Raw genomic sequence first — 27,068 nt, 5'->3', positions numbered from 1 at the left:
AGACCAGAGATGTTGAACATCTCTTCCATAAAGAACTGTATCATCAAAGACCAGAGATGTTGAACATCTCTTCCATAAATAACTGTTTCATCAAAGACCAGAGATGTTGAACATCTCTTCCATAAAGAACTGTATCATCAAAGACCAGAGAGGTTGAACATCTCTTCCATAAAGAACTGTATCATCAAAGACCAGAGAGGTTGAACATCTCTTCCATAAAGAACTGTATCATCAAAGACCAGAGTAGGGTTGAGGAGTGAGGGTGGGTGGGGTCTGGTTGAGGGTGGGTTGGTGGGGTCTGGGTGGGGAGGCTGCCTGTCTGCAAGAGGCAGGTGAGATATGTGGCTAAGAGGTGAGGATTCATTTAATATTAAGACATTGCAACTTCAACCATCTGTTAGCACTGGTGGTTCCTGTGTGTGTGTGTGTGTGTGTGTGTGTGTGTGTGTGTGTGTGTGTGTGTGTGTGTGTGTGTATGTGTGTGTGTGTAGTATTACCTGTATGAGTGTCCGGAGCGACTCCACATAAGACTGCTCAGTGTCCAGGAGGGTCATCATGACATGTCTTCTCATATCCTGCAGGGGGAGACAACACTATGAGTGGTACTGCATAACACACACAATTTGGCTCGACTGCCATAAAAATAAGTGTTTTCTGTTTACATGGTTTGGTTGGACTAACAGAGACAGTGGGGAGATGGTTCAGAGAAGTTAGCCTGTCAATGAAAGAATCACTGAATGAAATGCATTAAGTCTAGTCGACAAAGAGAGAGAGAGAGAGAGAGAGAGATTTGCTTTGGCAAAGTAGAGACTTGCTCTATTTCACTTGCTTTGGCAATGTTAACATATGTTTCCCATGCCAATAAAGCCCCTTGAATTGAATTGAGACAGAAAGAGGGAGGTCATTATCTCACTTCGCTTTAGCAACCAGTGGCTTTGTCATTCATGCTACTAAAGCTTATCTGAATCTGAGCGAAAGCGAGAGATCGAGAGAGAGAGAGAGGAGCAAGACGGGATGAGTCAGGCCAACCCAGCCAGCCCCCAGGTGGCTAACGGGACAAACTCTCTGTCTGTCTGTCTCTCTGTCTCACACACACACACTGTTCCCATGCCAACCAGCAGCATCCTCCATCTTAGCCTCCCCGCGGCAACAATTACCAGGGTTTCTGCTGGCTGTCTAGAGCTCCTTCGTGTTTCGTTCTGACGGTAATGCTAGTCACTAATCACTAGAGCTCCTTCGTGTTTCGTTCTGACGGTCATGCTAGTCACTAATCACTAGAGCTTCCTCTTAGGCAGGCAGGGAAGATCTCTGGCCCTAGAACCCATAGGAGAGAACTGTCTGACCCGCGGACCACTGTTCTGTCACAGGGTTCACTAACACACAGGAAGACACAGGATCAGAACCGAGTCATAGGGTCCAGACTGCCTCCACTGATTCTGTTGTTATAGGAGGAGAAGACATTATATACTTCCCCAGAACAAAACACGACTAAGTCTGATCCCAGAACACACTAGAACAGACATGACTCAACAACTATTTGTTCTAATCAAATCTCCACCTCCACCCAGCCAGACAGATCTGGTTCCTCTCAAGGGTTTTTCCGATAGGGGTTTTTCCTGGCCAACTGGCCTCTGTTTTCTCTTTATGGTTTCAGGCCCAGGTAGTGTTGTTATTTGTCAGACCCCAGGAAGACTAGCTGTCGCCATTGGTTAATGGGGATCCTAATAAAATCTATAAATCTATTATTAACCAGTGCAACAGAGAACCCAGACTCACTCAACACTAGTAAACATGACCCTAAATACCAGACAGACGGTGGCTCACACACAAGTTCCTCTTCAAGAGAACTTCCATATTTTCCTGCTTCGTGCCCCCTGCCTACCCACTGGGCCTTAATAAGAACCACACATTAACATCCCAAAAATAACATCCCACATTTCCACATTTAGACCTGGGCACATTTAGACCTCCCACAAGGCTCAGCAGGGGAACATCCATGTGTCCCTAGTCTGAGGAGGGTGACAGTACCCTGTCACTGAAAAGTAGCAAGTGATTTACTGTGTGTGTGAGAAAGAGAGGGAGAGAGACAGAGAGGGAGAGAGACAGAGAGGGAGAGAGACAGAGAGGGAGAGAGACAGAGAGGGAGAGAGATAGAGAGGGAGAGAGATAGAGAGAGACAGCGGGAGAGAGATGGCTTTGCGAGATATTGTTGCATTTCACTGCACCTGCGATAACGTCTGCAAAACTGTTTATGTAACCAACAAACTTTGATTTAATTTGAGAGGGTGAGAGAGCGAGAAAGAGAAGGAGAGAGAGAGCGAGAGACGCTAGACAGAGACCTGAGATGAGCTCAGCAAGACTTCCGTTTGCGGAAGAAAAAAGTAAACACACTCTGTAGAGAAACCAAACACACTTGGCATGTTGTCCAGGGGACAGCTGGTGACGGTTCAGTCCATTACCCTGGGATAGCATGACACGCAGGCTTTCATGTCAGCTTGATATAGGTCTAAATGAAATCAGTTTTGTCATATTAATCTGGATTGTGAGGGTCTACCTCAGACAGAGTCACCTTTGACCCTGTCTCTTCCAGTATGGCAAAGAGATAAGGAATGTTACAGGAGGGTGAGGGAACTCCCTGCAGCCTAAAAGCTTAATGAGACTATGTGTGAAGAGGTTGTGTGTGTGGTAAAACAAGACAGGTCTTCCTGAAACAATGGACAATGTTCTTTCAGGTTCCAGCTGCCTTGATTGGATTACACACACACACACACACACACACACACACACACACACACACACACACACACACACACACACACACACACACACACACACACACACACACGTAAATACACAAATGTATTTATATCCCTGTTAGTGAGCATTTCTCCTTTGCCAAAAACAATCCACCTGACAGATGTGGCATATCAAGAAGCTGATTAAACAGCATGATCATTACACAGGTGCACCTTGTGCTGGGGACAATAAAAGTCCACTCTAAAATGTGCAGTTTTATCACACAACACAATGCCACAGAAGTCTCAAGTCGAGGGAGCGTGCGATTGGCATGTTGACTGCAGGAATGTCCACCAGAGCTGTTGCCAAGTAATTGAAAGTTAATTTCTCTACCATAAGCCGCATCCAATGTCGTTTTAGAGAATTTGGCAGTACGTCCAACTGACCTCACAACCGCAAACCAGGTGTAACCACGCCAGCCCAGGACCTCCACATCCTGCTTCCTTACCTGTGGAATCGTCTGAGACCAGCCACCTTGACAGCTGATAAAACTGAGGAGTATTTCTGTCTGTAATAAAGTCCTTCTGTGGGGAAAAACAAATCCTGATTGTTTGGGTTGGCTCCCCAATGGGTGGGCATATTCCCTCCCAGGCCCACCCATGGCTGCACCCCTGCCCAGTCATGTGAAATCCATAGATTAATAGGGCCTCATGAATTTATATAAATTGACTGATTTCCTTACATGAAGTGTAACTCAGTGAAATTGGCGCATGTTACATGTATATTTTTGATCAATGTAACGCCTCATGAGTTTAGCTCAACTGTCACACCTAATCACAACCTAAAATAAGCTCGTTTTACTCCAATGTTTGTAAACAAAGTAAATGTAAACAAACACTATAATCGCCTTAAAAACATGGTTAAAACTATAATTTTGATATCATGGATGGTCAGTCCTTGCATCCACAGCTCTATGAATTTGAGAGTAGTTACATTTCTGCAGGCCCGTCCTTCAGCTTTGACCAAATCAGAGATGGAGGGGGTCCACTTTGTTATTGTCTCAATGAAGGACTTTAAAAGCCACAGCAGATAAAGATGGAGAGTAGAAGGTGGATGTGATCATTATTCATTGACCAGGTGAGAATCAGTTCATCTGGCGACATGGATTAGATTAAAAAACATGCACACACACACACACACACACACACACACACACACACACACACACACACACACACACACACACACACACACACACACACACACACACACACACACACACACACACACACACAATAACAATCCAATATGGCTGCTGGCCTTCAGTTCAAAGGCAGGGGTTTAGCCTGTGAGACTAGGATAGTTTTGATTGGCTAAGAGGCCTAAGCCCTGCTCCTTCTGATGGCTTTGATTGGCTCAGAAGCTTTAGTCTGTCTGTTATTATGATTCTCAGAGGGGATAGCGGATTGTGTGTGTGTCATGTCAGAGCAGGCCTCTACTGAACTCCACTGCTCAACTCACTGCTCAGAACGGTTACCAAACACACATAAACTAAGTCCAGCCACGACAGATCTGTCCCACAGCAGCCCACACCTGTCAATCAACCTAAGCCACCTCCCATCTCAGTGTTAACCAATTAGATCTACTCTCCTTATGCTTCACGAACTAGAGAACAGGTGTCTCATCTGGAATGTTCCAGGCTGGTTGCCTAGCACCTGAGAGAGAGGGAGAGAAATAGGGAAAAGGAGTGGAGAGCAGAAATGAGACCGACTGAACAAATAAATTAGAGAAGGAGAAATGACACAGAAAAAGAGAGAAATCCTCTCCCCTCTGCCGTCATCACTTCTCTCCCTGGCGACAGTAGTCCCTAACAACCACTCTCTCTAGCAACAGCAGCATTACTCAACACCCCCCCCCCTTCTACTTCCCACGCCAAGTGAAACCACATCCATCCCCTCTCCAGTCTCCATCCATCTCTTTCCATCCATCCATCCCCCTCTTTCCATCCATCCATCCCCTCTCCAGTCTCCATCCATCTCTTTCCATCCATCCATCCCCTCTCCAGTCTCCATCCATCCCCTCTCCAGTCTCTATCCATCCCCTCTCCAGTCTCCATCAGTCTCTCTCTCTCTCTCTCATCCATCCCCTCTTCTCCATCCCTCCCCTCCGTCTCTCCATCCATCCATCCATCCATCCATCTCTCTCTCCATCCCCTCTCCTGTCTCCATCCATCTCTCTCTCCATCCCCTCTCCTGTCTCCATCTATCTCTCTCTCCATCCCCTCTCCTGTCTCCATCCATCCATCCATCTCTCTCTCTCCATCCCCTCCTCCAGTCTTCATACTGGTATGGTGAAAGCCCTAGGTATGGTAGCTATGGCGATACTGGTAAGGTGACAGCCCTAGGTATGGTAGTTATGGCGATACTGGTATGGTGACATCCCTAGGTTTGGTAGCTATGGCGATACTGGTATGGTGACAGCCCTAGGTATGGTAGCTATACTGGTATGGTGACAGCAGGCTAGACACAGTATGATGAGCTGTCCGCCATTCCCTTCCGTCTTTCCCTCCCTCTGTATCCTCACTGAACCTCTCCTCCTACCTCACGTCCTCCTCTTTCTTTTCCCTCTCTCTCCCCGGCTTTTCCAGTCAGGTAAATCCTCTGTGTGGATTAACAGTCTGTCTAGACAGATTACAGATTGATAATGGGGGGGGGGGGGGGGGGGGCTACCATGATCAATGTCCACAAATGACAGGAAAAACTAAGGCTTACAACAACTACAGAGACATGTACTTCACGTTAGGGCTGGGCGATATGACGATATATATCATGAGGCGATAGAAAAATGTCTTATCGTTTCATATTATGCTCTATCGTTTATTTGGTTGTGTCGCAAATCACACTCTTTAAGGCAATATTTTTCGTCAATTGGACGACGCTTTGCGTGTATGGAAGGAAATTTGCAACACAAATAAACTTGGAAGAGAGTGAACGTGACACAGAGCACGGAGACACGGAACTCGTACCTAAAAGAGGGGCTACTTCGGTCGCATGGACGTGGTTTGGGTTTGAAAAGTCTGACACGGACCAGAAAACCGTCCTCTGCAAAATATGCCGCAGGCTGGTCCCGACAACAGACTCAAAACACCACTGACCTCTTTTACCACCTACGCAAGAATCAGTAGGGAGAGAGTCTACAGATGAGACCCAAAAAAGTACAGTTGAGTGCTCAAAACAAACCCCCCCGACTCAGACGATGAAAGGAGATAATTGCTGCCGTTACAATTTACATCTACAAGACATGGCCCCAATCTACACGGTGGAGAAACGGGGGTTTGGTGAGTTGGTGCTAACACTCAACCCAAGGTACCAAATGCAAATTGCTATGTGACACGTATTAATGCCAAAATAACATGCAAAACAGGCAAGCCCCCAAATAAATAAATACATTTTAGGCCTGTATTTATTTTGTTTGCAACTATAGTTGATGTATTTTCTATTTACCTTCTCAGATTTTATATTTTGTTATATGCTTAACTGAAAATTTGCACAAAGGTTCAAAATAAAATAAATTATCAAATATGAGTAAGTACCTTTTTATTTGTTGAGTATAATTCAAAATTTAATAAGAAATAGGCCTTTACATGTGGTCATTTTATATAAACTATTTATTCATTGAATTTACAGAAAATGTGCTATATCTTGATATGTATCGTTATCGGGATATGAAATGACCTATATCGGGATATGAAATGACCTATATCGGGATATGAAATGACCTATATCGGGATATGAAATGACCTATACCAGCCCTATCACCTGTTCTATGGAAAAAAGGAGAGGGACATGGGGGCATGAGAGAGAAGATACATTTGGTGATGACTATTCAGAGATACATACACACCACAGCCAGACAGCCAGGCATGCAGACATGCAGGCAGGGGAGGGTATGCTGGGTTTGGGAGAGGTGGTAAGTAGGTGATGGGACTAATCGTATAATTCACTCAGCTCTAATTCCATTACAGAGATATGACCCTGCAGAGAGAGTGAGAACGAGAGAGTGAGAGCGAGAGAGTGAGAGCGAGAGAGTGAGAGCGAGAGAGTGAGAGCGAGAGCGAGAGTGAGAGCGGGAGCTAGAGAGTGAGAGCGAGAGAGTGAGAGTGAGAGCGAGAGAGTGAGAGCTAGAGAGCGAGAGAGAGAGTGAGAGCGAGAGAGTGAGAGCGAGAGAGTGAGAGCTCTACATTTGGCTAGAAATTCTAAATGAAATTATCTTAACAGAGAAAAATGTCCTCTTGTGCATTACCTAAACTCAGCAAAAAAATAAATGTCCTCTCGCTGTCAACTGCGTTTATCTTCAGCAAACTTAGCATGTGTAAATATTTGTATGAACATAACAAGATTCAACAACTGAGACATAAACTGAACAAGTTCCACAGACATGTGACTAACAGAAATGGAATAATGTGTCCCTGAACAAAGGGGGGTCAAAATCAAAACTAACAGTCAATATCTGGTGTGGCCACAAGCTGAATTAAGTACTGCAGTGCATCTTCTCCTCATGGACTGCACCAGATTTGCCAGTTCTTGTCGTGAGATGTTACCCCACTCTTCCACCAAGACACCTGCAAGTTCCCAGACATTTCTGGGGGGAATGGCCCTAGCCCTCACCCTCTGATCCAACAGGTCCCAGACATGCTCAGTGGGATGAGATCCAGGCTCTTTGCTGGCCATGGCAGAACACTGACATTACTGTCTTGCAGAAAATCACGCACAAAAATAATAAGTATGACTGGTGGCATTGTCATGCTGGAGGGTCATGTCAGGATGAGCCTGCAGGAAGGGTACCACATGAGGGAGGACGATGTCTTCCCTGTAACGCACAGTGTTGAGATTGCCTGCAATGACAACAAGCTCAGTCCGATGACGCTATGACACACCGCCCCAGACCATGACGGACCCTCCGCCTCCAAATGGATCCGCTCCAGAGCACAGGCCTCAATGTAACGCTCATTCCCTCGACGACAAATGCGAATCCGACCATCACCCCTGGTGAGACAAAACCACAACTCGTCAGTGAAGAGCACTTTTTGCCAGTCCTGTCTGGTCCAGCGATGTTGGGTTTGTGCCCATAGGCGACGTTGTTGCCGGTGATGTCTGGTGAGGACCTGCCTTACAACAGGCCTACAAGCCCTCAGTCCAGCCTCTCTCAGCCTATTGCGGACAGTCTGAGCACTGATGGAGGGATTATACGTTCCTGGTGTAACTCGGGCAGTTGTTGTTGCCATCCTGTACCTGTCCAGCAGGTGTGATGTTTGGATGTACCGATCCTGTGCAATTGTTGTTGCACGTGGTCTGCCACACAGGTGACAGCATTCCCTCCCCCATATGCCCCCCGAGGCACAACTATGACAACATAACCAACAAAAATGGGTCACAACTCCTGCAGCTCTGTTGCACGCTGGGTATGTACATAGGAGTCTCCTCGAAACCGACCAATGACTATGGTAGGTACACCTGTAGCTCATCTCTTGGCAGTAGCACTGTAGACTACTTTATCACTGACCTCAACCCAGAGTCTCTCAGAGCATTCCCAGTCAGACCACTAAAACCCCTGTCAGATCACAGCAAAATCACAGTCTACTTGAACAGAGCAATACTCAATCATGAGGCATCAAAGCCAAAGGCACTGAGTAATATTAAGAAATGCTATAGATGGAAGGGTAAGCAGTGTGGAAACCTACCAAAAAAGAATTAGGCAACAACAAATTTAATCCCTTTCAGACAACTTCCTGGACAAAATGTTCCACTGTAATAGTGAAGGTGTAAACCTGGCAGTAGAAAATCTAAACAGTATTTTTGACCTCTCAGCTTCCCTATTAAATCTAAACATCTCAAACAGAAACCCGAAGAAAATGAACAACAATGACAAATGGTTTGAGGAAGAATGCAAAAACCTGAGAAAGAAATTGAGAAACCTGTCCAACCAAAAACATAGAGCCCCAGAGAAAAATGTGCTTACACCTTCACTATGGTGAAACACTGAATCAATACAGAAATACACGACAGAAAAAGAAGGAACAGCACGTCAGAAATCAGCTCAATGTAACTGAAGAATCCATAGAATCTAATCACTTCTGGAAAACCCTTAAACACAAAGAGTTATCTATCCAAAATGGAGAAACCACTTCTCCAATCCTTTTGACTCTATTACAAAGAACAAACAGAAAAAACGTATACATGATCAAATACAACTATTAAAGACTCCCCAGGACCCACTGGATTCTCCAATTTCATTTAATTAACTACAGGACAAAATACAAACCCTCCAACCCAAAAATATGTTGATGGTATCTTCAATGAAATGCTAAAATATACAGACAACAAATTCCAATTGGCTATACTTCAACTCTTTAACATCATCCTTAGCTCTGGCATCTTCCCCATCTTCCCCTTGGAACCAAGGACTGATCACCCAAATCCACAAAAGTGGAGACAAATTTGACCCCAATAACTACCGTGGGATATGCGTCAACAGCAACCTAGGGAAAATCCTCTGCATTATCATTGACAGCAGACTCCTACATTTCCTCAGTGATAACAATGTACTGAGCAAATATCAAATTGGCTTTTTACCAAATTACCGTACGACAGACCACGTATTCACCATGCACACCCTAATTGACAAACCAAAACAAAGGCAAAGTCTTCTCATGCTTTGTTGATTTGGGCTCCCGAGTGGCACATCAGTCTAAGGCACTGCATCTCAGTGCAAGAGGTGTCACCACAGTCCCTGGTTCAAATCCAGGCTGTATCACATATTTGTGTTTATTTATTTTCCCTTTTGTACTTTCACTATTTGCACATAATATGACATTTGTAATGTATTCATTCTTTTGGAGTTTTTGTGAGTGTAATGTTTTCTGTTTATTTCACTTTTGTTTGTTAGCGAGAGCGAGAGAGAGAGAAAGAGACATGAAAGTAGCATAATTTCCTAGACCTAATGAGAATTTGATGGAAGCTGTGATCATGCCCGAGATTTCACTAGTCTCTCTCTTCTCAGTCCCTCTCCATCCCTGCCCTCGTTTCCCCACTCCCCCTCGCTGTCACATGATTTATTCATCACATAGGAGTTCACATCTACACATTTGAGAGAGAGGAGAGAAAGAAAACAAAGAGGAGGGTTAGAGAAAAGGAAGCGGAGGTAGAGAGCGAGAGAGAGAGAGAGAGAGAGAGAGAGAGAGAGAGAGAGAGAGAGAGAGAGAGAGAGAAGGGCTGGGGGGAAGAGCAGCTTGTTTTGCAGGTAAATTGTTATTCTAGTCTCTGCCAATGGCTGAGTGTGACTCTGTGAGAGAATGTGCATGAGGGAGGAGAGTAGACAGGGATGGAACAGGGAGGAAGGGAATACCCTTCAGACACACACACTGATCTACCTCGCCGTGATTCTGAGGACTCACGGCTCCAAGACCATTCCCGTTTGCCATATTTCCATTCCCATTGGCACTCCCAGTTCCATTCCTGTTCGTGTTCCCAGTTCCATTTCCATTGGCACTCCCAGATCCATTCCCGTTAGTGTTCCCATGGCGATCAGCTGCATCCCTGTCCATCAGTTCCTCTCCTCCTCCCTCCTCTCTCTCTTGTCTTCCTTCTTCGCTGGTGTTCTCTCCATTCTCTTGCATCTCGTCCAGCGCTATAGAGAACTGGGCGAGGGTGCGAACCATCTGCAGCATACGGAATAACCTGTGTGTATCGACACACGATCACACACACCCCCTGCACACCCAGAAACGGATGACTTGTGTGTCTAAACACACACCCACGATACGCCCCCCCAAAACAACAGCTCACCCCAAAATTGCCTCCTCCTTCTCCCTCTCCCTACTCCCCTTGGCCCAAATGCTCACTGGTCAGCGCCCCTCCTCCCCCGTTTCAATTCCAAAAATACACCCCCTCTCTCCAGGTTGTGTTCCCCTCCTCTTCAAAAGACCACATGTCCTTTAAATCCTTTAAGTCCAGTGGTCAGTCTGTCCTTTAAGAATGATCCCCTTCTACACCAACGGTTCTCCACGTCCACTCCAATGTTTTCTGTGAGTGTGTGTTTTCCTGTAGCTCTGCTCAGGCAGGTAGCGCCGTACGTGTGTGTGTTATGTTGAGCACTCTCTCCGTGGCCGTGTGTGCGATTCTGTGTGAGTTTAGTATGAGATGCAGCCCTTCCCCTGAATGTGTGTGTATAATGAGAGACCGCAGGCTGGGCAGACGCTCACCGCTCAGCCCAGCGCAGGCAGACTCAAACAATCCATCCCAGAGTAATTGATAGAGGATATGAGAGTAGCCAGACTCTGCGAGATGATTACAGAGCCATCTATTCCTGTATCTCAGGCAGATTTAGTCGAGCTCAGACAGAAACGCTAGGTAACGCTTAAAGGTCACCATAACAACTGGAAGGTTGTGGTTCTCTCTCATAAGTGATGGGCTACACATTCTGCAAAGAGCTCTGGGTATTTGACTGAGAAATACATCTGAGAAATACACATTCTGCAAAGAGCTCTGGGTATTTCACTGAGAAATACATCTGAGAAATACACATTCTGCAAAGAGCTCTGGGTATTTGACTGAGCTATACATCTGAGAAATACACATTCTGCAAAGAGCTCTGGGTATTTCACTGAGAAATACATCTGAGAAATACACATTCTGCAAAGAGCTCTGGGTATTTGACTGAGAAATACATCTGAGGAAAACACATTCTGCAAAGAGCTCTGGGTATTTGACTGAGAAATACACATTCTGCAAAGAGCTCTGGGTATTTGACTGAGAAATACACATTCTACAAAGAGCTCTGGGTATTTGACTGAGAAATACATCTGAGAAATACACATTCTGCAAAGAGCTCTGGGTATTTGACTGAGAAATACACATTCTATAAAGAGCTTTGGGTATTTGACTGAGAAATACATCTGAGAAATGCACATTCTGCAAAGAGCTCTGGGTATTTGACTGAGCTATACATCTGAAAAATACACATTCTGCAAAGAGCTCTGGGTATTTGACTGAGAAATACACATTCTATAAAGAGCTCTGGGTATTTGACTGAGAAATACACATTCTGCAAAGAGCTCTGGGTATTTGACTGAGAAATACACATTCTGCAAAGAGCTCTGGGTATTTGACTGAGCTATACATCTGAGAAATACACATTCTGCAAAGAGCTCTGGGTATTTGACTGAGCTATACATCTGAGAAATACACATTCTGCAAAGAGCTCTGGGTATTTGACTGAGAAATACACATTCTGCAAAGAGCTCTGGGTATTTGACTGAGCTATACATCTGAGAAATACACATTCTGCAAAGAGCTCTGGGTATTTGACTGAGAAATACACATTCTGCAAAGAGCTCTGGGTATTTGACTGAGAAATACATCTGAGAAATACACATTCTGCAAAGAGCTCTGGGTATTTGACTGAGAAATACACATTCTGCAAAGAGCTCTGGGTATTTGACTGAGCTATACATCTGAGAAACAGACATTCTGCAAGTAAGAAGTTTGCGGAGTTCAAATTCAGCACACATGCTGTTACAGCTTTTTCACTAAATCCACACGTTCTCTGCTATGAGGAACGGACACAAACACACACTGTCGTGTCGGGGGCCAAGGGAACACACACACACACACACACACACACACACACACACACACACACACACACACACACACACACAGAGAGAGAGATCAGAGAGACAAATAGGAAAGGTCAGTAAAGGTTAGTGAAAGTTCACCCGGGGCAGGAAATGGGGCACCTTTCATCACTGTTGCCATAACTACAAAAGGTTCTGAGGTAGAACCACACAAGTGAGTGCTGCTGGACCGAAAAAGGACGGACGTGGATATGCATGCAACACATACAGGCACACGCAACACACACACACACAAAAGCTTTGCCTCAAAAGCCCCGCTCATGGAAAGTCAAAACCTACATCAGAGAGATCAGCAAATCAATGATCTCCTCATCTCCTCTCAACACCCGCTCTGATAGCCTCCCTTTAGATGCCATGAAAGTAAGCACTGGTGCTGTTTTGGAGGAGTTGATGTTTTGATTGGGCTTGTTTTGGAGCGAGGGAGAGTGTTGAATCCCAGAGACAGGAGTGTGTGTCTGTTTATTTTGAAAACAAGGTGAGGGGTGAGAGATGATGGCTGGTATCTGTGTCCGTCTGTCTGTCTGGGAACCATGACCAAAAGAACCACAAAACAAATACATGATTTGGGGGATTTTCACACAATATAATCTGAGAAAAGGTCCTTTGGAGGAAGGATTGTTGACATATGTTTGACATTTCTATCTAAAGCATAAATGAGAAATAGTTTATCACCTGGCACCCAGGGTACGTCTCGTCTGAGTTAAAACACAAATCTACAGGTAACTGCAAAAATAAAGGAAACACCAACATAAAGCTTCAGTGCACCTCGGCATAGATTCTACAGGTGTCTGGAACTGTCTGGAGGGATCTGATGTTCTTTCATGTCTTTTCCATCATTTTGTGTTTTGTTGATGATGGTGGAAAACTGTCTCAGGCGCCGCTCCAGAATCTCCCATAAGTGTTCAATTGTGTTGAGATCTGGTGACAGTCAGTCAGTCAGTCAGTCAGACTGACACACACACACACACACACACACACACACACACACACACACACACACACACACACACACACACACACACACACACACACACACACACACACACAGACACACACACACACACACGCATAACACTCTCTCAAACGTGGCTAACTACGAGAGGGCTGTTAAAGTGATTACTGGTGTGCAGTGGTCAGACATCACGTTTCCTCCCCACCCTGCTAAGATGTGTGTGTGTGTGTGTGTGTGCATTCAAATATACCTGAGGTTTCATGCTTGGGTGAAGGCCTTCCCTCTTACTCTGCCCTGCCTACACTCTGTTAGTAGTTAGAGACTGAAGGAAGCTGTCCAGGCCCAGACAGGTCTGGGTAAACCGAGACTAGCCAGACCACTGCTTCCTATTGGGTCTAGGTCCAAGGTGGGAGTGCGTACGTGCGTGCGCGTGTGTGTGTGTGTGCGTGTGTGTGTGTGTGTGTGCGTGTGTGAGATCGCTCACTGTTGCATCTGAAGCCTGTTGTAGCCTCACCTGTCAACAAACCCACAGGTGTATGAACATATACTGAGTGGACAAAACATTAAGAACACCTTCCTACTATTGCGTTGCCAGCCCCTTTTGCCCTCAGAACAGGCTCAATTCATTGGGCATGGACTCTACAAGGTGTTTGAAGACATTCCACAGGGATGCTGGCCCATGTTGACTCCAATGTTTCCCACAGTTGTGTCAAGTTGGCTGGATGTCCTTTGGGTGGTGGATCATTCCTGATACACACGGGAAACTGTCGAGTGTGAAAAACCCAGCAGCGTTGCAGTTCTTGACACTAACTGGTGCACTTGGCACCTACTACCATACCCTGTTCAAAGGCACTTAAATCTTTTGTCTTGCCCATTCACCCTCTGAATGGCACACATACACAATCCATGTCTCAATTACCTCAAGGGTTGAAAATCCTTCTTTAACTTGTCTCCTCCCCTTCATCTACACTGATTGAAGTGGATTTAACAGGTGACATCAATAAGGGGACATAGCTTTCACCTGGATTCACCTGGTCAGTCTATGTCATGGAAACAGCAGATGTTTTTAATGTTTTGTACATTCAGTGTACGTGTATGTTTGAACATTGTGCAAACCGTCTCCTGAGAACACACACACACACACACACACACACACACACACACACACACACACACACACACACACACACACACACACACACACACACACACACACACACACACACACACACACACACACACACACACACAGAGAGAGAGAGATAGCAGATACTCCCAGGGGTGTGTGTTGAGAGACCGTATGATAACGGAGAGATGGGGACAGAGTGTGTTGTATGAGATATAGCAGCATGACTGTCAGCCAGGTGTGTGTGGGGCTGGGAGCACTATGGTGCCACGCTCAATATCTTCCCCGTGTCAATAAATAACTGACAGGCTCATGAGAGATGTTCCAGGAAGACAGAAGGTTCCCATCTCTTTAGCACCGTGGGGGGTCACCATGAGACAAACAAGGGAAAGGGAGACCAGACACACTCATACACATATGCCATTCATACTCATTAACCAGTTAGCTTTATAAATCAGTAACTAAACACAGCCACTCTATTGCTGTCTTCACTCGTTCTCTCCTCTTGTTGTCCTTCTCTCCTGCCCTCTCTAATCCCTCTCCCCCTTCTTGTCTCGCTCCCTCCTTCACTCTCTCTCAGGCAGACAGAAATATTCTCTGTAAATAATGAAAATAGCACGGGCATTGGCCACTCGTTTTTGCAGAAATATTACCCACACACCCACAAGACATAACGTCAGACCTCTTTGTACTTGTAAAAGGACACCGACAGGCAGGCCAGGTTAGCCTATGAAGGAGGAGGAGGAGGAGGAGGAGGAAGAAGGAGAGGTAGGGAGAGAGTGATAGTCCCACATTACACAGCAGTTATGTGAATTCAGAGGAAGGGTTGGTGTTTTATGGTGTAGACAAAGGGGAAGGTGTCTTCTGCATTTAACCCAACTCCTCTGAATCAGAGAGGGGGGAAAGAGAGAGGGGGAGAGATAGAGAGTGGGGGGCTAGAGAGAGGGGGGAGGAGGATGAGAGAAAGAGGGGGATAGAGAGAGAGAGAGAAAGAGAGCGAGAGAGAAAGAGAGCGAGAGAGTGGGGGGGATGGAGCGAGAGAGTGGGTGTGTTAAAGAGAGCAAAGGAGAGAAAGCGAGAGAGAAAGTGGAGCGATGGAGAGAGTGCGAGAGAGAGAAAGGGGAGAGAAAGCATGAGAGTGCGGAGAGAGAGACACTGAGCTGGAACAGAGCCAGGCGCCTTGCTGGGGGTCTGACTTCAGGTAAGCGTTTGACCAAAACAATGGAAACGCCACGCACACGTCGCCTCGTAGGGGACAGGATCCAGAATTTCCTCATTGCCGGCCATCAAAAATGTGTCTACATTTAGGCTATTGTTTATGTGTATTTGAAAACGATTTCAAGTACCACCACCGATGTCTATATGGCTAGCTATGCTACCAGCTTATCCCAACAGGAGTATGGCTCCAACAGGCCACGCCCCTCTTCCCACAGTTCCTGGAATGACACTCCAATTTATTTTCTTACAACATTCTTGTTATCATGCTTCCAAAATGTTGAAAAGGTACAAATACACTATCTATACAAAAGTATGTGGACAACCCTTCAAATTAGTGGATTCGGCAATTTCAGACACACTCGTTGCTGACAGGTGTATAAAATCGAGCACATAGCCATGCAATCTCCATAGACAGACATTGGCAGTAGAATGGCCTTACTGAAGAGCACAGTGACTTTCAACATGGCACCGTCATAGGATAGAGCTGCCCCGGTCAACTGCAAGTGCTGTTATTGTGAAGTTGAAATGTCTGGGAGCATCACTAATGCTCTTGTGGCTGAATGGAAGCAGGTCCAACATCTAGTGGAAAGCAATGTTCCAACATCTAGTGGAAAGCCTTCCCAGAAGAGTGGAGGCTGTTATAGCAGCAATGTTCCAACATCTAGCGGAAAGCCTTCCCAGAAGAGTGGAGGCTGTTATAGCAGCAATGTTCCAACATCAAGCGGAAAGCCTTCCCAGAAGAGTGGAGTCTGTTATAGGAGCAATGTTCCAACTTCTAGTGGAAAGCCTTCCCAGAAGAGTGGAGTCTGTTATAGCAGCAATGTTCCAACATCTAGTGGAAAGCCTTCCCAGAAGAGTGGAGGCTGTTATAGTAGCAATGTTCCAACATCTAGTGGAAAGCCTTCCCAGAAGAGTGGAGGCTGTTATAGCAGCAATGTTCCAACATCTAGTGGAAAGCCTTCCCAGAAGAGTGGAGTCTGTTATAGCAGCAATGTTCCAACATCTAGTGGAAAGCCTTCCCAGAAGAGTGGAGGCTGTTATAGCAGCAAAGTTCCAACATCTAGTGGAAAACCTTCCCAGAAGAGTAGAGGCTGTTGTAGCAGCAATGTTCCAACTTCTAGGGGAAAGCCTTCCCAGAAGAGTGGAGTCTGTTATAGCAGCAGTGTTCCAACATCTAGTGGAAAGCCTTCCCAGAAGAGTGGAGTCTGTTATAGCAGCAATGTTCCAACATCTAGTGGAAAGCCTTCCCAGAAGAGTGGAGTCTGTTATAGCAGCAATGTTCCCACATCTAGTGGAAAGCCTTCCCAGAAGAGTGGAGACTGTTATAGCAGCAATGTTCCAACATCTAGTGGAAAGCCTTCCCAGAAGAGTGGAGGCTGTTATAGCAGCAATGTTCCAACATCTAGTGGAAAGCCTTCCCAGAAGAGTGGAGGCTGTTATAGCAGCAATGTTCCAACATCTAGTGGAAAGCCTTCCCAGAAGAGTGGAGGCTGTTATAGCAGCAATGTTCCAACATCTAGTGGAAAGCCTTCCCAGAAGAGTGGAGTCTGTTATAGCAGCAATGTTCCAACATCTAGTGGAAAGCCTTCCCAGAAGAGTGGAGTCTGTTATAGCGGCAATGTTCCAACATCTAGTGGAAAGCCTTCCCAGAAGAGTGGAGTCTGTTAGCGCAGCAATGTTCCAACATCTAGTGGAAAGCCTTCCCAGAAGAGTGGAGGCTGTTAGCGCAGCAATGTTCCAACATCTAGTGGAAAACCTTCCCAGAAGAGTGGAGGCAGCAAAGGGGCGGTCCAACTCCATATTAATGCCTATGATTTTGGAATGAGACGTTCGACGAGCACGTGTCCACATACACTACATGACCAAAAGTATCTCAGGGGTGAACCATTATTTCAAAACATAAAAAAAAAAATAATAATATATATGAAAAAAATTATAATAATCAAGATTACAAGACTGTGTACATACCAGAGATGCGGAACAAATGACTCATTCCATACAGCATTGCACTCTGTATTGTCCAATCACAGAGCAGATGCAAGTCACGTGATGTGTCACGTGAGCACTGGATTCGTTCTTTGGAAACCATTAGGCCAAACCACCATTTTGGCTAGCTCTATAGGCCTTTATCAACAAAACATCACAATAAGGTGCAGTGTTCGATTTGAGCCTCCCGAGTGTCGCAGTGGTCTAAGGCACTGCATCGCAGTGCTAGCTGTGCCACTAGAGATTCTGGGTTAGAGTCCAGGCTCTGTCGCAGCCGGCCGCAACAGGGAGACCCATGGGGTGGCGCACAATTGGCCCAGCGTCGTGCAGGTTAGGGAGGGTTTGGCCTGCAGGGATGTACTTGTCCCATCGCGCACTAGCGACTCCTGTGGCGGCCTGGGAGCAGTGGGCGCTGACACGGTTGCCAGGTGTACAGTGTTTTCTCCGACACATTGGTGCGGCTGGCTTCCGGGTTAAGTGGGTATTGTGTCAAGAAACAGCATGGCTTGGTTGGGTTGTGTTTCAGAGGACACACAGCTCTCGACCTTGGACTCTCCCGAGTCCGTACGGGAGTTGCAGCGATGAGACAAAGACACCACGAAATTGGGGAGAAAAAGTGTTGGATTTGCCTGCTGGCTGGTAGGAAAACCCTCAGCTCTGGTAAAAACCATTGACAACTATGTGCCGTTTTCACAGGATTGTTAAATAAATGTTAACTATTTGGTTGAAATATCATCACTTCTTGACGAGCATGGTCAAAACAATTAATTTCTGATTATTCCATGCAAAACAATTGCGCACATTTTTCTCTATCATCAGAGTTTTATACAGGAAGTTACTGCACGCTTTATGATCAGTAAACATCCGTTGATCATGTCATTTCAGATACACGAGGGTAGCCTCACGATCGCTCAATATTGGCCACCATTAACTAGATATTTACGTGATATTAAATAGAAGTGAACTATACCAGACAAGTGTGATTGGTTTAGGTGCATTTCTCATCCTTTGTGGGCTCTGCCTGTCAAGCAGCAGAAGGACGCATTTTCCGTTGTACTGTTAGCTGATTAAGTTTTACTTTACAAGCTACTGGTAGAAACGTTGCACAGTTGTCTAAACATAGTGGTAAGTAGACCGAATGTACTTTTTCCTGGAACCAACGTGGACCTACCTAGTGAAGTTAGCTGACATCACCCCCTTCTCAACATGACGACACACGAAAAAGATGCAGAACTTCATGTGTAACTCTGATGATAGAGCTCAATGTGTGCAATTGTTTTGTATGAAATAATCAGAAATGTTTAGTTCTGACTAGGCTTTTCAAGAGGTGATGATATTACGGCCAAATGTATTTAACATTCCCTTGACAACGGCACGTCGTTGTCAATAGTTTTAGCGGAGCTGGGGGTCTTTCTTGCCCCACAGCAGCCAAATTGAACATTCAACACCATATCGTGACGTTTTATTGATAACGACCTATAGAGAACGAGATTCATGATAATAACGAGGAATGAAAGCAGCTGTCTAATCCATGTAGGAATAGATCATTATATTGTTTTATGTAATTTAACTATTAGACTCTTCTAATGTAATGTTATTTTTTCAACAGGGTGGGTAGCTAGCTTGTGTAACCTGCACCAACAGGTACCAATTTACATGTCAATTTAAAACAAATAAAATGTTTATTTCCTTTTTAAAAATCGGACTAAAATGGGTAAAAAAACAATTTCAACAGAGCAACTTCGTTGTGTTGAGTCTCTTCTCGTCCCAAAACTAAAACCATGGGATCTGTTAGCGAACACATGATGACACTCGATAGCACGGTCACAGGCGCAAACGGAACATGTTGGTCTCATTAGAACTAACCTCGTCCCCAGGCTCTCGCACATTTGGGCAGAAACGAGATTACGCTAGAACAGACCCAGGGTCTGTTTATGTGGCGGTAGAAACGCTAAGGCTCATGGTTAGTGAAGCTTTTGGTGCTCTTTGAAACCAGGTACTGATGGTCAAAACACAACTTCTCAACACAGAGGTTGAAACATTCATAACCGATGGGCACGACATCAAAAATAGAATGTCTGCGTTGCACAGTAATATCGCTAATATTTAATATCAGCACGGGTTACGAGGATTTACTATTCAGTTCCACAACTACTCATTGGAGCCCTGTTACCATTTAGCAAAACAATTCTAAACCCGAAAAGGACAATTTCTAAATATTATGCAGCGAAAACAGCCAAATATATCCAAATTGGATTTTAATAAGGACATCGTGTGCCTGTTAGAACACATCGTGTGCCTGTTAGAACACATCGTGTGCCTGTTAGAACACATCGTGTGCCTGTTAGAACACATCGTGTGCCTGTTAGAACACATCGTGTGCCTGTTAGAACACATCGTGTGCCTGTTAGAACACATCGTGTGCCTGTTAGAACACATCGTGTGCCTGTTAGAACACATCGTGTGCCTGTTAGAACACATCGTGTGCCTGTTAGAACACATCGTGTGCCTGTTAGAACACATCGTGTGCCTGTTAGAACACATCGTGTGCCTGTTAGAACACATAAATCATGACGGATGTGACAAATATCTACTGAGTTAGATCAGCTTTCTGAATGGCCCTAGTTGATGGAATCCTAGTTCTATCCTAGTCTTCGTTCTATTAATCTGACATCACAAAGAGAGGGTCTGACATCACAATGAGGGCGTCTGACATCACAATAGGGAGGGGTATGACATCACATTAAAGGAGTCAGACATCACAATGGGGAGGGGTCTGAAATGACAAGATAGACACTTAACGAGACACACATTACGAAGAATGTTATGTTAAGGGCTAACTCAGAAATAACAGGTAACTATATCCCTCCACTCCCTAGATACAGCCTTCTGGGGGAGCGCGCGCGTGTGTTTCCTCTGCAGTGAAAGGACTCTTTGTCGCTGACAGGAGAGGAAGAGTGGATAAAAGTGCTTATTTTGAGTGAGACTGTGTGGAGCGGGCCTCGCTAGGAACACAACTTCACACACTTACACACTCGTGAGCATTCATTTAGATGAAGAGAGACAGCAGCACAGACAGAAGCACGGGAGGGAAGATAACCAGGACACATGATATGTTGGGAAGTACCCTTGCCATTAAAGCGTGATATGAGAGAGAAGATGCTACACGCACAGCTGGCTCCCCATTCGTTCTTCTTCTGAGAACTGAGACACAAAACCAGCCATTGAGTCCTAATCTAAACATACGCATGCAATCACATCAGAACGCAACGATAAGAAGACAGCCTAATCACTGATTTAATATAGATTTACTTATGACAGTTGGATCGGATTGTATTACACTCCCCCTCCTGCTCCAGGTAGAAGTTAGCCTGAGGCACAGGTCTAGGATCAGTTGACCCTCCTAGAGTCTAACCCTACCTATTAGCAGGAACACCGCCAAACTGACTTGAGAACCTTGTCTAGGAGCAACTTCCCAGACCCCAGAGGCCTATCCCACGATGCAGTGGGTGGCAGAGATACCCATCAGCTCTCTCTGTTAACTTAACCCCAAATCCACTCCGGAAATTCCTCCCATGTCCCTCTCTTCTCTCAGTTCTGCCCTTATTCCCTCCCTTATGAAGAACACAAGGCTATTTTTAGGAAATGTACCAATAACATTACATTTAGAGGGAATTAAATGGGTGTTTTTTCTCTTCCTCTGACGCCATCTTGTCCTTCTCTCTCTGAAGGCCCGAGAGTCCCAATCTGTCAGAGAAATAACACCTTTTATTTCCTGGTATCGGTTTTCTTCTACGCTATATACACTGAGTGTACAAAACAAATGATAAACTGGGTGGTTCGAGCCCTGAATGCTGATTGGCTAACAGCTGTGGTATATCAGACCATATACCACCGGTATGACAAAGCATTTATTTTTACTGCTCTAATTACGTTGGTAACCAGTTTATAATAGCAATAAGGCACCTCGGGGGTTTGTGGTATATGACCAATATACCACGGCTGTGTCCAGGCATTCCTTATGCAGGATGCAACGCGAACAGCCCTTAGCCGTGATGTATTGGCTATATAACCACACCTCCTTATTGATTAAATGAACACCTGCTCTTTCCATGACATAGACTGACCAGGTGAATCCAGGTGAAAGCTATGACCCCTTATTGATGTCACCTGTTAAATCCACTTCAATCAGTGGAGATGAAGGGGAGGAGACGGGTTAATGAAGGATTTTTAAGCCTTGAGACATGGATTGTGTATGTGTGTCATTCAGAGGGTGAATGGGCAAGACAAAAGATTTAAGTGCCTTTGAACAGGGTATGGTAGTAGCTGCCAGGCGCACCGGCTTGAGCGTGTCAAGAACCTCAACGCTGCTGTGTTTTTCACACTCAAAAGTTTCCTGTGTGTATCAAGAATGGTCCACCACCCAAAGGACATCCAGCCAACTTGACACAACTGTGGGAAGCATTGGAGTCAACATGGGCCAGCATCCCTGTGGAACGTCTTCAAACACCTTGTAGAGTCCATGCCCAATGAATTGAGGCTGTTCTGAGGGAAAAAGAGGCTGGCAACTCAAAAGTAGGAAGGTGTTCTTAATGTTTTGCCCACTCAGTGTATACCCTATATCTACTAGATCTGCAGCAAGTGTTAAAGAGCTTAGCTACTGTATTATAAGCATGCCAACCTGGAAGGCTGACTAATTGCCTACATTGACTGCACAGCTTTACTAAAGCCACAACAAAGCCTACTGTAGCCTACCTCGTCTCTGTCTCTCCCGCTCTATTTTTGTCCCTCGCTTCTTCATCCCTCATCCCCAGGCCTAAACCCTATGACCAGAGTTTTAACAGATATGAGTCTAGAACAGTAGAACCCTGACAAAGCTGAGTCTGGAACAGTAGAACCCTGACAGAGCTGAGTCTGGAACAGTAGAACCCTGACAGAGCTGAGTTTGGAACAGTAGAACCCTGACAGAGCTGAGTCTGGAACAGTAGAACCCTGACAGAGCTGAGTCTGGAACAGTAAAACCCTGACAGAGCTGAGTCTGGAACAGTAGAACCCTGACAGAGCTGAGTCTGGAACAGTAGAACCCTGATACAGCTGAGTCTGGAACAGTAGAACCCTGATAGAGCTGTGTCTGGAACAGTAGAACCCTGATAGATCTGAGACTAGAACAGTAGAACTCTGATAGATTTGAGTCTAAAACAGTAGAAGCCGGATAGATCTGAGACTAGAACAGTAGAACTCTGATAGATTTCAGTCTAGAACAGTAGAACCCAGATAGATCTGTGTTTAATGCTGCTGGTGATGCTGAGCAGAGCTACTCTGTGACTACTGAGATGCGGCCCAGAAATCTGTCCATTGTGGCGAGTGATTGACAGCTCCTGTGTGCCAGCAATGAGTCTTGAGGACACGCCCACATTCCAATCAACATTCCAGAACTCCTGCTGGGCTCTGTTCCCATGACAACCAGGAAACTTCTGTACAGTTCTGCTTGGTCAGAATCTGTCAGCCAATAGGATCATGTATAACAGGTGCCTATGATGGAATGATCACATAAATGAAAATGTAACTAAAACAAACTTTCTTGAGACTACCAAATCCAAACACAGGGATGAGCGACAGAGAAAGCCAGGCAGAGAGCCGGTGACAAAAAGACAGAATAAGAAAGAGACAGATGGACAGTAAGAAGAGGGAGGCAAGGAAGGAAAGAGGAAAGCTTTTAACAGGAGGTTAAACCAGGGCCTTACTGACTGAAGGCACTTTGTGATGCCAGATTCTAAGACAACACACACTTCATACAGAATGTCACAGAGGAATGTAATATCCCTCTCAGCAAACTGGGATTTGAGAATAAACATGGATCAAAAGAGATAACATTCCCAAAGACAGGAGCACCATGATGACTGGGATACATGGGAGGGAGGAGCTGTGGTGTGTGTGTGTGTGTGTGTGTGTAAATACTTCAGGAACCGGTATTCACCAGTGAGTCTCAAGGTTGTGGTTTACTCTGAGAATGCTGAGCAGAGAATAACAAAAAATCAGTGACACACACGCACGATCATGCAGTGACATAACGGTACAGAAGAACAAAGGCAGACCATATAAAGAATGAATTCTAGATCAATGGAAAGAAGGGATCAAAGTGGAGGTTTTTAAGCGAGGAGACAGGCGATGTGGGGAGAAGGGCGATGTGGGGAGAAGGGCGATGTGGGGAGACGGGCGATGTGGGGAGAAGGGCGATGTGGGGAGAAGGGCGATGTGGGGAGAAGGGCGATGTGGGGAGACGGGCGATGTGGGGAGACGGGCGATGTGGGGAGAAGGGCGATGTGGGGAGAAGGGCGATGTGGGGAGACGGGCGATGTGGGGAGAAGGGCGATGTGGGGAGACGGGCGATGTGGGGAGACGGGCGATGTGGGGAGAAGGGCGATGTGGGGAGAAGGGCGATGTGGGGAGAAGGGCGATGTGGGGAGACGGGCGATGTGGGGAGAAGGGCGATGTGGGGAGAAGGGCGATGTGGGGAGAAGGGCGATGTGGGGAGAAGGGCGATGTGGGGAGACGGGCGATGTGGGGAGACGGGCGATGTGGGGAGACGGGCGATGTGGGGAGAAGGGCGATGTGGGGAGAAGGGCGATGTGGGGAGACGGGCGATGTGGGGAGACGGGCGATGTGGGGAGACGGGCGATGTGGGGAGACGGGCGATGTGGGGAGAAGGGCGATGTGGGGAGAAGGGCGATGTGGGGAGAAGGGCGATGTGGGGAGACGGGCGATGTGGGGAGAAGGGCGATGTGGGGAGAAGGGCGATGTGGGGAGAAGGGCGATGTGGGGAGAAGGGCGATGTGGGGAGACGGGCGATGTGGGGAGACGGGCGATGTGGGGAGACGGGCGATGTGGGGAGACGGGCGATGTGGGGAGACGGGCGATGTGGGGAGACGGGCGATGTGGGGAGAAGGGCGATGTGGGGAGACGGGCGATGTGGGGAGACGGGCGATGTGGAGAGACGGGCGATGTGGAGAGACGGGAGATGTGGGGAGAAGGGCGATGTGGGGAGACAGGCGATGTGGGGAGAAGGGCGATGTGGGGAGAAGGGCGATGTGGGGAGAAGGGCGATGTGGGGAGAAGGGCGATGTGGGGAGACGGGCGATGTGGGGAGACGGGCGATGTGGGGAGACGGGCGATGTGGGGAGACGGGCGATGTGGGGAGACGGGCGATGTGGAGAGACGGGCGATGTGGAGAGACGGGAGATGTGGGGAGAAGGGCGATGTGGGGAGAAGGGCGATGTGGGGAGACGGGCGATGTGGGGAGACGGGCGATGTGGGGAGAAGGGCGATGTGGGGAGACGGGCGATGTGGGGAGACGGGCGACGTGAGGAGGCGGGCGATGTGGGGAGAGCTGCAGGGAGGGATGTAGAAAACACACAGGAGAGGCTGGAGTGAGGCATGAGAAGACACCTGGATTATCTCTCTCCAAATCTTTCTTGTCCATTGAGCATCCATGAGTAAACACACACCTGGAGTCTGTGTGTGTGTGTGTGTGTGTGTGTTAGAGGGGGAGTAAGAAAAAGAGCAGATGAGAGAAAGAGAGAGTGATAGATGACAGGGGAGGCTGAAGCAAAGACAAGAGGAGAGCACAAGAAGAGGAAAGAGAGATAGGAGGTACACGGGGAGAACAGAGGAGTTACTGTATTAGTGAGGCTCCCTCCCAGACAACCACTGGTTCAATTTGATTAAAACACACATAGAGAGGCAGAGAGAAAGAGGGGCGGTTCTCACACCCCTCCTAGAATTCCACAGCCGCTTGTTACAGTCATGTCATTGGGCGGTCAGTTGCCATGTGACAACGGTTGCCTAAGAAACAACTTAATGGAATTCAGTCAAACTATGACTGAATATGGCCAGAAACGTCACTGCAGTGAAAGAGAGACTGTGTGTATGTGTGTGTCAGAGAAAGGTACACGCGGAAACCATTGAGCGTAAATAACCCGGCAGCGTTGCAGTTCTTAACACACTGAAACCTGCACCTGGATCCTAATCAATAAGGGATCATAGCTTTCACCTGGTCAGTCTGTCATGGAAAAAGCAGGTGTTCCTAATGTTTTGTACACTCAGTGTACATTTTTCTCTTAAATAAAGTGATTTAAAATAATTTGATTGTAGTATCGTTTAGTTTAAAATTTTGAAGAAAATACAGATTGTCATATTGATGTGGAGAAGAAACAACTGCCATTAAAAGGGGCGGTACGCCAACATTTTAAATATACTTCATTTTATTGATGAAAAGTGATTAATCTCTTGATCCTGAGACAATCAGCAGAAATATGTCTTTGTTTCTTTTATTCACTTATCCCACAGCCAGCATTAGCATCACTGCTAGTGAAACAATAGGACTGGTAAGGCCAATGGCAGGACACTTCAAAAAGCCCAAATCCTCAAAGTCACTTTAAACCTAATGTACAAGCAACCAAAATGACATAACAAGTTGCACAAGATATTATAGGTGCAGAAACAAAATGGCACAGTTTGAGGCCATGAGTGAACCCAACCATCGGGTTCTTGGTCACCTCCCTGACCAAGGCCCTTCACACTCGATTCCTCAGTTGGCTGGGTGGCCAGCTCTAGGAAGAGTCTTGGTGGTTCTAAACTTCTGTGAATGATGGAGGCCACTGTTCTTTGGGACCTTCAATGCTGCCAAACTGTGCATCGACACAATCCTGTCTCGGAGCTCTACGGACAATTCCTTTGAACTCATGGCTTGGTTTTTGCTCTAACATTCACTGTCAACTGTGTGACCTTATATAGACTGGTGTGTGCCTTTCCAAATCATTACCACAGGTGGACTCCAATCAGGTTGTAGAAACAAGTCAAGGATGATCAATGGAAACAGGATGCACCTGAGCTCAATTTCGACTCTGACAGAGTTCCAGAGTTCCTCCGTGGAGATGGGATAACCTTCCAGAAGGACAACCATCTCCACAGCACTCCAACAATCAGGCCTTTATGGTAGATTGGCCAGATGGAAGCCACTCCTCAGTAAAATGCACATGATAGCCCGCTTGGAGTTTGCCAAAAGGCACCTAAAGGACTCAGATCATGAGAAACAAGATTCTCTGGTTTGATGAAACCAAGATTGAACTGTTTGGCCTGAATGCCAAGTGTCACATCTGAAGGAAACTTGGCTAAATCCCTACGGTGAGGCATGGTGGTGGCAGCATCATGCCGTGGGGATGTTTTTCAGTGGCAGGGACTGGGAGACTAGTCAGGATTGGGGGAAAGATGAAAGGGGCGATGTTTCACCTTCCAACAGGACAATGACTCTAAGCACACAGCCACTCTACGCAGAAGTGGCTTCGAGACAAGTCTCT

At 46.3% G+C, this 27,068-nt stretch overlaps 1 protein-coding gene across 1 annotated transcript in view; it reads right to left on the bottom strand.

The window, feature by feature from the left end:
* LOC129831699 (rho guanine nucleotide exchange factor 17-like) overlaps window positions 1-27,068 on the bottom strand; it is a 111,899-nt gene that overhangs the window by 46,463 nt on the left and 38,368 nt on the right. The window contains exon 2 of the mRNA XM_055895076.1: window positions 498-575. Within this exon, the coding sequence (XP_055751051.1) occupies window positions 498-575 (78 nt within the window). The remainder of the gene's footprint in view (window positions 1-497; window positions 576-27,068) is intronic.

Source organism: Salvelinus fontinalis, chromosome 33 (assembly GCF_029448725.1).
Source record: "Salvelinus fontinalis isolate EN_2023a chromosome 33, ASM2944872v1, whole genome shotgun sequence".
Lineage (NCBI taxonomy): Eukaryota > Metazoa > Chordata > Actinopteri > Salmoniformes > Salmonidae > Salvelinus > Salvelinus fontinalis.
This window is presented reverse-complemented; position numbering and strand designations above follow the sequence as displayed.